Consider the following 13,954-nt stretch of genomic DNA (forward strand, 5'->3'; position numbering starts at 1 on the left):
TGCATAATGCAGTGCTTCCCAATCCTGGTCCTGGAGCACTCCTAATCTGATTTTTTTTTTTCTGCACTAACACATGAGATCCATATAATCATCAAATTACCAGATCTACCTGGTAGAGGTTATTCCTCGATCAGGGTTGGAATCCATGTCATTTGAAAAAGCTTACTATGTTTTAGCCTCTTGCTGAGTACTTCCAGCTATAATCACCTAACTACAATATTCAGATGGTGGAACAGGTGGGATAGATTAGAGCCTGGACCGAACACACCAAGAGCATTTTTCCTCTTCCACCACATAAGATTCAACTCATGAAAGCCTTGATATTGTCCAACATACGATTTGTAAGTGTGTCAGTGTGTGCTTCTGCTGCTTCATCTTGAAACCATTTGCATGTTCAATTCAACTTCCTTCTGAAATCACGATGCCTTAGAGCAGGGGTTCTCACACTTTTTGCAGCCAAGGACCCTTTCAGGGTAAAAGAATTCCCAAGGACCCCCTTTTGATGAAAGCACAGATTTATTTAAGATTTTAAGGACAATTAGGTGCTTCACAGCCCCAGGGTCCATGGTTCGATCGATTGGGTTAATGTCTGTGTTGAGTTTCTCTCCATGTTCTCTTTGTGTCCGTGTGGGTTTCTTCCAGGTTCCTTGGTTTCCTCTCACCTTCTAAACACATGCTGGTAGGTGGATTGGCTATGCTAAATTGCTCCACGTGTGAATGAGTGTGTAAAGGCATGTGTGCATGGTGTTCTGTGTTGGATTCAGGGTATTTTCTTGCCTCGTGCCCAGTGTTCCTGGGATAGGCTCTGGATCCACCTTGACCCTGTGCAGGACAAAGCACTTACTGAAAAAGAAAGAATGAATGATTGTGCCACCTCAGGGAGTTTTTCTTCCCCTTTGGATTAGGGTTCCACCAATTTCCAACTGAATGTTGGTATCAAGGCAGACATTGGACTGAAACACAGGACTGGTGCATTTTCCAATTCAGTCCAGTGAGAGAATAATACAAATCATACATATGAATATAAAAAGTTATGATAAAGCATGTTTTTATTACGACTCAGATGTTTTGCAATAACAGAATCTTGCTCCTTTACAGAAAGAATAGCAGTACTAGACCTATAGTATCCAGATCTGTGGTATTGGTATCATATGATAGAAGGAAATGGGACTGATGCAACCTTATTTTGGCTTTCTTTCTAGATTTCTGTAAAGACAATATCTGTGTCAAAAGCCTTCATAAAATATTAAATGGAACTGAATTAAAGGGGCATGTGAGTGAGTGAATGAGTGAGTGCTTGTGTGAATTACTGGGATAATGTGTAAGGCAGTAATGGTGAATTAATAGTGTAGGTTCTCTCACCATTTAGCTGCTGTCTGTCTCCTACTTCCGTCCTGGTGTAGCTGTGACTGCCAAGGCGATACAGTGCCGCATCGTTCTCCCAGTAATCAGTGTATAGCCCTACAAAGAGCTGATCTCCTGTTGATCCAAAAAGAAGGAAGGATATGTCAAAGTTACTGGACACATCCATTTATTTATTTAATATTTTGAAGATTCTTTCTAGTAAGTGATATGCAACTTAATTTTATTAAAGATAAGAAGTTGAAATGGGTGGAGTTGAAAAATATTTGAATTATTTTTTACTCATTGAGCCTGCCCCATTCCCACTCATATACACACCCCCAAAACTTATAGTGGTTTAACTATAGTTACCATTAGCAAGGACTGTCATGACATCACTTTCAAGCACACTCAGGCATTCAGCTGCTTGAAAACCAAGTTACAACTCTATCAACATGCAATTGTAATCAACATTACAATTAAGCATGTGAAGGGGTGTTGGGGTGTGTCTATAAAATGCCTGGGAAGAAGTCAATCCAAATACAAACATGCATTCTGGACTGGAAGGCACGTTTCCAAACTGTTTTATTTCCAGCTTTGTAATACACTTGTTCTGAGACAGTGGCTTAAACTATTTTTTTTATTATTATTTCTACATAATTTTCACATATTATTTGTACTAGTGAGAAATGAAAAATATTGACTATTGCATCTTTAAATCTCACACTTCAGTTGTTATTCTTTAATAAGCCACAAGATGGCAGCTAAAGAATAACAAAAAACCCTCACAGTACAGAACTCAGATATAACCATGCCAACAGAACCATCAGTTTAGCATCTGAATCAGCAGTATTAGGAATGATATTTATCTAAAGGGGTAAAGAGAGAATTAGCAAACCTGTAAAGAGCTTTGTGACCATTCCGTCAGCAGGAAATGACTCATTATTCACCTCTTATATTTCCCAGTTTCGCCCATTCTAATCCGTGTCTTAATCTGTGGACTCTGACTGAGAGAGCTGATGGATTTGACTTGAAGTGTTTATGTGAGAATTCACGGGAGGTAGAAAGCCTGAATAGCTGGATAGCCTCCATACTGACTGCCCGAGGCTCGAAACACACAGCTCTCATTGTGGAGCGCACCCTCTTTGAGAAGAGATAGATAGATATGGAGGAGGGGTGCTTATAAGAGAGGAAGCAGAGGGAAAAGTTGTTTAACAGTGTTATTGAGAGCTTACTGGACACCGTGGACGTTGTTGGGCTGTTGGGATGAAACGGGGATCTCCCTCTGCCACTCTCAATGTGCTCCGACTCCAGCTGAAACACTCCTTCCTGTTAAAACACACACATACACAGCACTTTTTAAAGGAATTGATAAGATTTGGAAACACCAGTTCTGTAAAGAAAGCAATGGTATCCAGAGAAAGGGATGAAACATGGAGCTGGAAATTCAAGTCAGTCCTTCTGGGGGGAAAAAAACATGTTAAGCTGATGTTTTTAGGCAATTAGGCCAACTTAGTCATTGCTAATGGCCACTGTCTTATTCTATTTCACAATAGCAAGTCTGGGAGCATGAGAGCTAACACATGCTAGCAAACCTCGCTACTGATTTCACCACATAGTATAATGTTAGCTAACTTGCTAATAACCTGCTAGTTTACAATAACTAGCCTAATGTAAACTGGCTGGCTAGCAACCTCAGCTACTCAGCTACTCAATTACCTAATGATGATTAGCTTGCTAGCAACCTCAGCTACTATTTTACACAATAACCTAATATTAGCTAGCTTTCTTGTGCTTTCTTTTAATTACATGATATAATATTTAGCCTATCGTGAGCTAGCTTGGTAGCAATGTGACAAAACCCGGTTTTAATTACATGATATATTACTTAACCCAACATAAATTACATAGTTTGCTAGCAAACGTGGCAAACTACTGAAGTCAAATCACTACTGGGGAGCTATCATTGGCTAAATTAACTACTAATTTAGCACCAGTAGCACAGCTGTGTTTAGCTAGCTGGCTAGCTTAAATAACTGATTTTAAATAACTGTACAGTGTGGTCAATGCTGTTTTATGTGGGTGCAACTATGTATTTCATTTTATTTGATTCTTTTTTCAGTCTTTCTTTATTCAGTAACAATCCTTTTGAAATCTCACTTCTCTGAATGAAGCACTGCAACCCTCTAACAAAATCCAAAACCCACAGAACAGGACTCCAAAGCCAGTGTGTCTGTGTTCAATGTGTCGTATCTGATTGGATTTGGCCTGATGTGGTTTGTAGAAAATGCTTTCGAGCCATTCCTATGAGCACAGATCTGGAGCAGGACAGGCAGAAGATCACAGAGAGTGAGGCATCAATCAGTCTGTCAGCATATAATGCAGCCTATCACACATCCTAATCTATTCACACTGTCACTATCAGGATGTATTACACAACCTATCCATCACACACACACACACACACACACACACACACCTCCATTTCACACTTAGACTCTCCATTTTATAGTAATCTCAGGGGAAATATTACATCCAGGTGAATAAGTGGACAGTGAAATGAGAATATTGGAAGAGAACAAGGGCACTATACAAACACACACATGCATTTACACACCTCTACAGACCCTCCTATACACACTAGTGGATGTCCTAAATATTTTTCCTTACAAAAATAGAGCTTTAAAAGAAATGAATAATAAAGGTGTGATTAGATGTATAATACATTTATCCTCCCCCCTTTTTGAAAATACAATATTTGAAAATTGAAAGTGAAAAATAAAAATAATAGAGTGGGAATATTTAATTTTTTTTAATGATTACTTATTTCCTTTCAGTCTTATAGTGTTTACAATTAGGCTATATGAGGTTATAACACAAAAATAAGAAAATATTAGACCTTTATGAATCAAATATGCAATTAGGCTAGTAGGTCAGGGTTGCATTTTTTTTCCACTGTCTCACTGCATCCAGGTAATAAATACTAAATATCCACCTAAAATCCACCTAAATAGATAAACTGTGGTGGTCATTCATTCATATGTTAACTGACATGAATGTGGGCCATTGACCATTGACTAGGTAACTGGCTGTAGACAGAGAAGCAGTGTCATGGAAAATGACAGTAATATGCTTTATAAACATCACAACTACCAGTGTTCTTCTGGAACATGAAATAAGTGAACCTGGAGTGAGTCTCCCCCTCTCTCTCTCTCTCTCTCCCTCTCTCTCTCTCTCTCTCTCTCTCTCAAACACATGGTTCACATTTGCAGGGCATATGGTCTGTAGTTAGGTTGTGTGTGTGTGTGTGTGAGAGAGAGCAAGTTATTTATTTCATATTGTATTTTCCCCCCGCAGTAAATACATAGGCCTACTTGAGTGAGTCAGAAATGCTCTGTGAAGGTAAAGCAATAAGATAAGGATATGATATTTGTATTTCATTCATGCATTTTATATTACAGTGAATATTTTCTCCAATATATTTACAATTCTCCTCAAAGTGATTAAGGAGCTGTCTTTTTTAATTCATAGATTTATACATTTTATGGAACATAGGCTATGTGACTGTAAATATAAAAGAAGGATATTTTACAGTATAAGTAACTGGCTGAATATTTTCAAAATATTGAGCAAAATAATGATGATTTTCAATTTAGCACAGTTTAGGGGTATTCATGTGGGGGTGGCCTTTTTTATCTCTCTCTTTTCCTGCCACTATGTCCCCAGAAACCCTGGAAAACCACTGGGTTAAAAACCAAGATCCCAGTCCTGATGTACACCCCTAGTCTTAATCAGTGGTTCTGGAAAATAAATAAATAAAATATTGTGTCTCCTATTCATATAGATATTCATATCAGTTTATAATACGTTTATTCTGAATAATGTATTCCATAATCGATAAAGAAATAAACATGGGAAAATGTGGGAAGCTGATGTGAAATGTGGATGTGAACTGGCCTGTTTGTACGCGTGTAGAAGTGTGTGATGTGTCACACTGGTGTAAAAGTGAGCAGAGGGTCGCAATGTTACTGTGTATTTTGAGGTTTGAGACACAACTAGACTTAGCAGGGCATGTGTGTGTGTATGTGTGTGTAGATTCCATCCATTGTGAGTTTTCTTCTCAATCCGGCTCTGTTCTGTGTCCACTCTTGGATCAGTCTCACTTGTCATCACATCCACATCTGCATGCCATCACCATGCTCACCCTCACCTCACAGTGACTGTGTATGAGTGTCAGCCTGCTTTAGCGTATCAACAGTTATATTTTGTGTGTCTGTGTTTATATCCATCTGTTTTCTGCATTGTGAGGATGGAGAATATTATGCTCTAGCAGTAACTCTTGTAGCTCATTGCCTCTGAGCTTTCCAATAAGCCTGAGTGGTTTAACTCTTTGCCTGCAGCTGAGCACTGGGGTTATCAGGTGCCCTGCTCAAACCTGCCTCCTCTAATTACCCTTGCTCTGATCTCCTGCCCCTTACCACAAGCCAAAGGCAAACTTGCAACTTGTCCCTAAGGAAATGAGCATGAGAACCTCACCTTGAGCATTAAAAACACAGGAAAAGACAAGTATAAAGTTTTTTCTCTCAAAAAAGAATACATTATAGTTCTTATGAGAGTATTTGTTAATTACTGAAAGAATAATGATGTTAACACATAATAACATGATGTATGTCATTATTATTGTCATTATCTATCTCATCCACATGTTTATTTATTTATTTATTTATTTATTTATTTGTAAATATTTTATTTGTATTCTTTCATTCATTCATTCATTCATATATTTATTCAGTTCAGACTAACTAAATCATTAAAGTCACACATATTGCCCATTTCAGCAGGCTATTGGTCACTAACTGATGGTAGTAATGTTTGGTCTATTTGATTTACTCCTCACACAGCATCCACATTACGTGATGTTTGAAATAAAAATGGTGTGAAAGTGTGTTGCATCACTTTTAAATTGGCAAGAAAGTCTAGATTTTATGTAATTTCATATGAGGATATTTAAAAATAGGGGGAAAAAATCTAAATTTAAATATTATTTTTCAAACTTCAAAAATTTGTATATTATTTTATTGTGGAAAATATTATTTTTTGATACAATAAATGATGAATTAAATCATTATTAGAACTAAGCCCAGACTTTGGGGCCAAACTACAGCACCAATTCAAACTGTGTTTCTTATAATCGTAAACATATGAGCATTGCATCCCTACACACGACACACTAAGGTTTAAAGACAGTGGGAGGAGAGACACAACACAATACAATGATTGTGTAAAAGTGGTTCAGGCCAGCCAGAGGTCTCCAACATATGGAAAAAAGCTTTTTACCCCTTAGCCTTTTATGTTTCTTCCAAACATTGCTTTTTGCTTCAAATAAACCTCCATTCCCTGTGATTAGCCACTCTGTAATTTGGCTGGCGCTCTCCAGAGAGGATGAGACTGTTTGTTTTTGGTCGCCTGAATGTTTAGTCATGGATTTGAACAGAGTGAGAATGATAAAACGTCCCATCACTGAGGCCTAAACAGACTCTTTAAGTGGTCTACAGTAGAGCCATGATTGTCAACACCATCACATCAAGCATGAATTGGATCAGCCACAGCCTCAGGGTTACATCTGATCAATTTTCTGTAATTACTTATGCTTGTAGACAAAATCAAATTCTGTATGGTCAGTTTAACCAATGACTTCACACATGAGATTGACATTGTGGTTGAATGAGAAGTTTCCAGCATGTTTTTTTCTGGTGTAAGGAATACTGCAGGTCTCATGAGTCACTATGACAAATTCTGCAGCAGAGGAAAACATAGCTGTTCCAAGACACGTGTTCGTTAATGATCACCAGAGAGGACTAAAGCATTTCACTGACCATCGTGCTGCTTCTGACTACACCCATCTGCCTCAGGCACGCATACAGTATAACTATTCTGAAAACATTCTGCTTTCTCTTGTGGACAAAACTTCGGCCTTAAACCATTGTTTTTAATCATGTTACCACAGCCATTAAAACATGTTTTCTCCATGTTTCTTTGACCAGATAAATTAACTGCTCTTTGCAGCTTTTCAGTAAAATTATTTCAAAGATCCATGATCTTGCTGTCATCCTCAAAGGAGGAAAAGTACCTGAATTCTTTACTCAAGTATGCACTTCTCCAACCTCATCACATCAGTAAGTATAAACTATTAAATTTACTTAAAGTACAAAAGTTAAAGTGGGAGAATGATTCATAAAGCACACATATTTTAGTTACTGATGGTAAATTAGTGCGTCTTTCACTAAGAAATGAAGGAAATTGGGAAAAGATTAGCTAAGGCTAACTAACAACAGCTTTATTGCTAGTCTCTCAAGTGTTAGCTAGCATGAAAATATCTCTTAAAACTAGTTAAATGCTAATAGCTAGCTGTCACAGTACAAACTACTGTGATAAATACAAAGGGTATAAGGTCTCATTCTCACTTTCACATCTGTTAAAGATTAGATTTGTTAAGAGGTTAGATCAACTCCTTGAAGAAACGTCACCTTATGACTTTATAAATATATAATTATAGAGAGATGTAGTAATGTAGTGTTTGGAAATGTAGTGAGTAGACAGTAGAGATTTTTCTTTTAGAAGTGTAGTGAGTAAAATTCAACTGATTTATGTGAAAGAAAGTACGAATGCTTAAAAACCAGACCTAAGTACAGTACCCTGTGCCCTCCACCTCTGTTCATACTGGAAATGAAGAAAGTATGTGAAGTATTTATACGTGAGTTGTAATTTCATTTTATTCAGTAATTTCAAGAACATGTTGGATGTAGAAATGATGATAGGGTTGCTTTTTAGAGAAGCTGCAGTACCTCTGCTCCATGGCTGACTCTGATGTAGGCACACATCGGGCTGAAGGCTCCAGTCCCGCATGCTAGCAGGTGAGTGCTGTTATACGGCTGGATCAGCTTGATGTAGTTAGCACACTCCGGCTGGGGCAAACGGCAGGGAAATATGCTTTACTACATCTCACCTTAAAGCAAGAGAAAACTTTGTTTTGTTTTGTTTTTTTTTACACATTAGCAAACAATATACCTTCTCTCTGCCCTGCATGAGACAGTCCTGCACCTGCTCCTCAGAGCTAGCCCAGTGAATCTAAGACAGAGACAGACAGAGACAGAGAACCGAGGTCACTGAAGAACACGGATAATTTCTAACAAGTGATCGCATCGTGAACAGGACTGCTCATTGTGAAATGTACTTCTACACAGCATCATGTCTAAATGTCAGTTCTTTATTGAATTAAATAAAATTAAACACAGAAACAGAAACGTAGCTGGATAGTTTTCAAGGCCCTGAGGTTAAGGGCAGGTCCACACAGTAGCACTGTCTGTGTTCTTCTGACCAAAACTAAACAACCACGCTTCAAAACATGGAAACTATGTCTACCTTTTAGAGGAAAACTTCCTAATTAGCCTTTATATGTTTATATCTGAGCTGAAAGCACCCTTTGAGAGTCTTTCTTTCTGTATACACAGCCACCCTGTCTCCCTGTTACTTCATGAATAAAGTTTGAGGCCCATTAACTACTGCATCATTAAAATAACACAATGTGTTGCCAAAAAAGAAAACAAAAACAACATTCCCTAGTATATGTATTATAAAGAGCATCTGGGTGGGGGGTTATAAATGTAATATTGTTATAAAATTTATAATAAATATTTGTTACAGTCGGGGTCATAAGTTTACATACACCTTACAAAATCTGCAAAATGTTAATAATAATAAAAAAATAATAATAAGAGAATCATAAAACATATTGTCTTTTATTTAATACTGCCCTGAATAAGCTATTTCACATAACAGTTGTGTACATATAGTCCACAAGACACAATAATAAGTTAATTTACACAAATGAACCAGTTCAAAAGTTTACATACGCTTAATTCTTAATACTGTGTGTTGTTACCCGGATGATCAATGACTGTTTTAACGTTTTGTGATAGTTGTTCATGAGCCCCTTGTTTGTCCCGAGTAGTTAAACTGCCCACTGTTCTTCAGAAAAATTGTCCAGGTCCTGCACATTCTTTGGTTTTCCAGCATTTTCTGCATATTTGAACCCTTCATATAGCCACTGTTGGAAAAGGCTCACTGTATTTGTTTGATTAAAATAATCATGGGGCCCCTGGCTATGTTTCACAGAACCACTTTAAGAACCACTGCTTTAATAGTGCATGAATATGTACCAAATGTATAAACGTCTGAAATTTTCATCAGTGAGTGCATACACACACACACACACACACACCTACCTCTCTGTGAGGCTCACTGACTCTGTCCAGGTTAAGAGAGTACAGTGTGTCTTTCCCTCCAATTATCAGCCTCTCCTGAGTCTCATCCAGCAGCATACTGTAGTGCTGCAGACTCCCTTCAGCCGCTTGGAACACCCACGTCCTGTTCAATTCCCACAGCTCTGCGCACGCACACACACACAGACACACACACACACACACATACACATACATACACACACAGACACAGAGAATGAACATTGTATGTGACATCACAGAGGAATGAACAGATAATGGTAATGGAAGAAGCAAATGCTGGAGCACGAGAGAGACATAACAGTGTTGTGAGAGTCAGGAGTATTCTCTCTACTCCAGAGCACATAGTATCTCCTCCGGCAAGCGCAGTGTGAGAGACCATACATCTGAAGAAGCAGAAGGATTAGTCATGCCATAATTAAACACACAGTTAAATAAAATGCTTCTCAAAGGAGCATCCCTGTGTGAGAGAGATCGAGAGAACTGATAAACAAGGTATATGGTGTCAACAATTTATGGCATTTTGGTCATAATTTCCTCTGTGTGTGTGTGTGTGTGTGTGTGTGTGTGTGTGGGTGTGTGTGTGTGTGTGCATGCGTGCACATGTGCACTTGGGTCCCTGCCAGACTGTTATTTAAACCAATCTAGATATGAATCTCTGACTTCTTGTGTGTGTTGGCCCTTTGGTCATACACTCTGTTCCTATGAAATCTGTAGCTGATTTAGCCTGAAAAAATACCTTTTTGGGCAACACACACACACACACACACACACACAAACAACAAAGAGGCATAGCCAAACGGTGCTCCCTGCTGAGCTGGTTATTTCAGAAGCTCACCAGTTGCTTTAGTGGACAGATAAAGTGTAACAGAAGGACAGGTCAAGAGGAAACGAGATAAGAAAAGAAATTAGATAGATACACTATGTGGCCAAAGGTTTGTGGACACCTAACCATCACACCGATATGTGGTTCCTCCCAAAACTGTTACCACAAAGTTTGAAGCACACAGAAGTACAGGATGTCTTTGTGTGCTTTGTAGCTTTAAGATTTCCCTTCACTGGAACAAAAAGGCCCAAACCTGTTCCAGCATAACAATGCCCCTGTGCACAAAGCGAGGTCTGTGAAGATATGGCTTGCCAAGTTTGGACTGGAAGAACTTGAGTGGCCTTCACAGAGCGCTGACCTCAACCCCACTGAAGAACTGGCATGAATTCGAGCACCGATTTCACCCCAGGCCTCCTCACCCAACATCGCTTCTATCGTTTTCTTTTAAAAAGTCATAAAAAGAAAATTCTCGTTCTCATTTCTTCAACACAATCCATGAGATATGTGCGTGCTCATGGTAATTCTATTGGATTGTGGGTTTTCTGCAAGCTGTTAAAGAATTACAGTCACCCCACTGTTTTAAGCCTTAACCTCTAAACCATCTCCACCCGTGCCCCGCAGCAGGAGATCTCTCTACTGACTGAAGAAAGGCGAAAAAAGAGGGCCATGAAATTGAGGCTAATAGTGTCACATACCTTAAGGTGAAAGTTATGGCACAACCAGGTAATACATATGAGAAACATAAAATGAGCAACGGTGATAATTGCTTTTCATTTATTCTAACTAATCCACATGTTCCACTCTGACTCAAGTGTCCTATTGCTGCTTATTTGATTTGCCTTGTGGTTTATGTAAGATGAGGACATAATATATAGGGCACAACCCAGGGGACCATCGTCTGTTTAATCTCGTTACAAGCCTCTTACTCATCTATTTTTTTTACCTCATCCTTGCGGCTTCAAAAACAACAGAGTACAGTAATTTAAGCCAGATAAATTAGACAGACTCTACTCTAGGCTGTGCATCAGATGCATTAAAAGGGTCATCCACCTCAACATGACCTGCTGTGTTCCATTAATCAGCTCTAGTCATGATGAAGAGGCATGCAGCTCGTTACTGTTTATGAAGGGGAAGTACAGCTAGAACAAACAGCACGTTACAAATGTCCAGCCGCAAGCCAAAAGCAAACCTCAAACTCCCCCTAAGGCAATGAGTGTTTGAACCTCACCATAATAGAAATTGACGGAGAGCTTCAGGCCTAGGCAAGGGTCATACCATTAGGGTCTTAAGGGGAGGGGCAGAGCAAGAGGGACTCCAGAAAGAAACCCAACACCCTTTATTAAAATCAGCACAGTGCTCTGGGTGATCTGACCTTTTTTTCCAGAATGCTTAAATCCAAATAAAAAGTTAATGATCTCAAATGATAAAACCCATCTTATCATCCATACTTATGCTAAAATCACCAGACATATACTATATACCGTTTTAATTTATTACCAACTTTCCTATCTTCCATGTATTGCATTGATTTTTAAATGTAATTATATGACAGTGAATCAAATTAAAACATTTGTTTATTTATTTATTTGTTTGTTTGTTTGTTTGTTTGTTTGTTTGTTTATTGCATTGTGGATTGCAAAAAGGTTTCATAAAAGTGTATTTATTTTAAGGTAGCAGTTTGAAGAGTCTATTGAGAACAATGGACATCTTTAAGGTTTTCATTTGACTCACCCTCATACATTTATTATATTTATAAATTTATTTATCAATATTAGACTAAAACATTAATTTATTATATATACTTGAGGTAAATGGGGAAAAAAGGAAATATATTTCATTTTTTTCCCAACTTTCAAATCTCCCATGTATTGTACTGATGACAGTTTTCAATTTTTTTTTTTACTTATTTTATTTATATTTTTACATACTCTTTTGTTATCAACATTGGACTGAAGCATGAATTTATGCAGGAAAAATATTGCATACGTCACTGAGGCAATAACTGAAAAAAGAGCACTGAATACAGAAGGACTGGATAGTAGTTTAATGCAGGAAATGTATATGTAATGGAATATAGATTGAAATGGAAATGAATCAGTCCTTCACTTAAATCCTTATCCACATGTGCTGCCCAGGCCTTTCTGTCTCTCTCTCTGTCTCTGTCTCTGCTTCTCTCTCTCTCTCTTTCTCTCTCTGTGTATATTCCCCTCACTCATGGGGCTATCAGCTATCACTGATAGGGAAGTGCTTTCATCCCAGAGAGGAAAAGAACTTCTCTCTTTTATCTGTCACTTTGAGTTTATTTTAATCTTCCCATCTAACAGGAAGCTCCATACAGTAAATCCTGCATTGCATGACCTTTTTGCCTTGCTGTTTGATGTGGTCTGAAGGTCCATAAAGAAAAAGCGAGCAGTAAAGATGAATTTAAGTTGGATAAAGGAAACACACTTTGCTTAATCAAAAGACTGATGGGAAAATGGAGGTTATTTGGCTGTTAGTACAGCACAGATTCTTCATACTACCATACTGACTTTGTTAACCTACTAACCTCAGTAATTATCACAAAGCTGATGCTACATTTGGAAACTTGACCTCTGCATTCACCTTCACAGAGTGAATGTCTGGAATACACAATGACCGGAATAGGCAATAACTAGCCTGCCATGCTATAGATAAGGGACAAGTAAAATGCTCAAGCCCACTCATCAGATTTGCTGTAAAAGTCTCAGAAATCAATAACCATATTCATTTTCTCCTGCACCATAAAGAACACTGTCCTTTTTGTCCTTTAATGAAATATCCTAAGAGATTGGAGATGCCTGTGCAACAAAACCTTTCAATTCTACTCTTGTGAAAGAAAGATATTATTATTATTATTATTATTATTATTATTACCACAGCACTGTTGAAATGTTTTATCTGATTAGTCAGATTGAATTACTTTTCAATAACAGCAGCTCTGACAATAGTTCTATCTGCACTTGTTTTAATGCACTATATTTACAGCTAATTCTCAAGGACTTGTATGACAGACCCTCCACATTCTCTAAACCTAAAATTAAATGGATATGTATAATTGTATAATTGTTGATATGGTGAAGTTTTCTGTAAGGCGATATTTATTTATGGAAGGACTCTCCTTTGTCAGCCCTTTGTCAGAGGTAAAGCTGTAACTTTAGATTTTCTGCCATGGTAAAGTTTTTAAAGTCTTGTCTTATTGACTTCAAGAGAGAGAAAAAAGAGAGGCTGGTGAGAGGATGACTGTGTAACTATCCATCCATCCATTTTCTGTACCGCTTATCCTACACCGGTTCACAGCGTAACCTGGAGCCTATCCCAGGTGACGGGGGGTACAAGGCAGGTGGACGGCGTGGCAACCCATTGCTGGGCACAATTGCAAAAGAAACTCTCGAAGCATGGGGAGAACTTGCAAAATCCATGCACACAGGGTGGAGTAGAGATTCAATCCCCCAGCCCTGGATGTGCA

The 13,954-nt window shown here is 38.2% G+C and overlaps 1 protein-coding gene across 1 annotated transcript in view; it reads right to left on the reverse strand.

Annotated features, from left to right (window-relative positions):
- The window catches only part of sema3e (sema domain, immunoglobulin domain (Ig), short basic domain, secreted, (semaphorin) 3E), a 41,011-nt gene that overhangs the window by 14,042 nt on the left and 13,015 nt on the right, over nt 1–13,954 (reverse strand). The window contains exons 2-6 of the mRNA XM_026927063.3: nt 9,627–9,787; nt 8,410–8,469; nt 8,187–8,306; nt 2,577–2,670; nt 1,363–1,479 (exon numbers count right to left, since the gene is read on the reverse strand). Of these exons, the coding sequence (XP_026782864.3) occupies nt 1,363–1,479; nt 2,577–2,670; nt 8,187–8,306; nt 8,410–8,469; nt 9,627–9,787 (552 nt within the window). The remainder of the gene's footprint in view (nt 1–1,362; nt 1,480–2,576; nt 2,671–8,186; nt 8,307–8,409; nt 8,470–9,626; nt 9,788–13,954) is intronic.

The sequence above is a fragment of the Pangasianodon hypophthalmus genome, chromosome 6 (genome assembly GCF_027358585.1).
Source record: "Pangasianodon hypophthalmus isolate fPanHyp1 chromosome 6, fPanHyp1.pri, whole genome shotgun sequence".
Taxonomy (NCBI): domain Eukaryota; kingdom Metazoa; phylum Chordata; class Actinopteri; order Siluriformes; family Pangasiidae; genus Pangasianodon; species Pangasianodon hypophthalmus.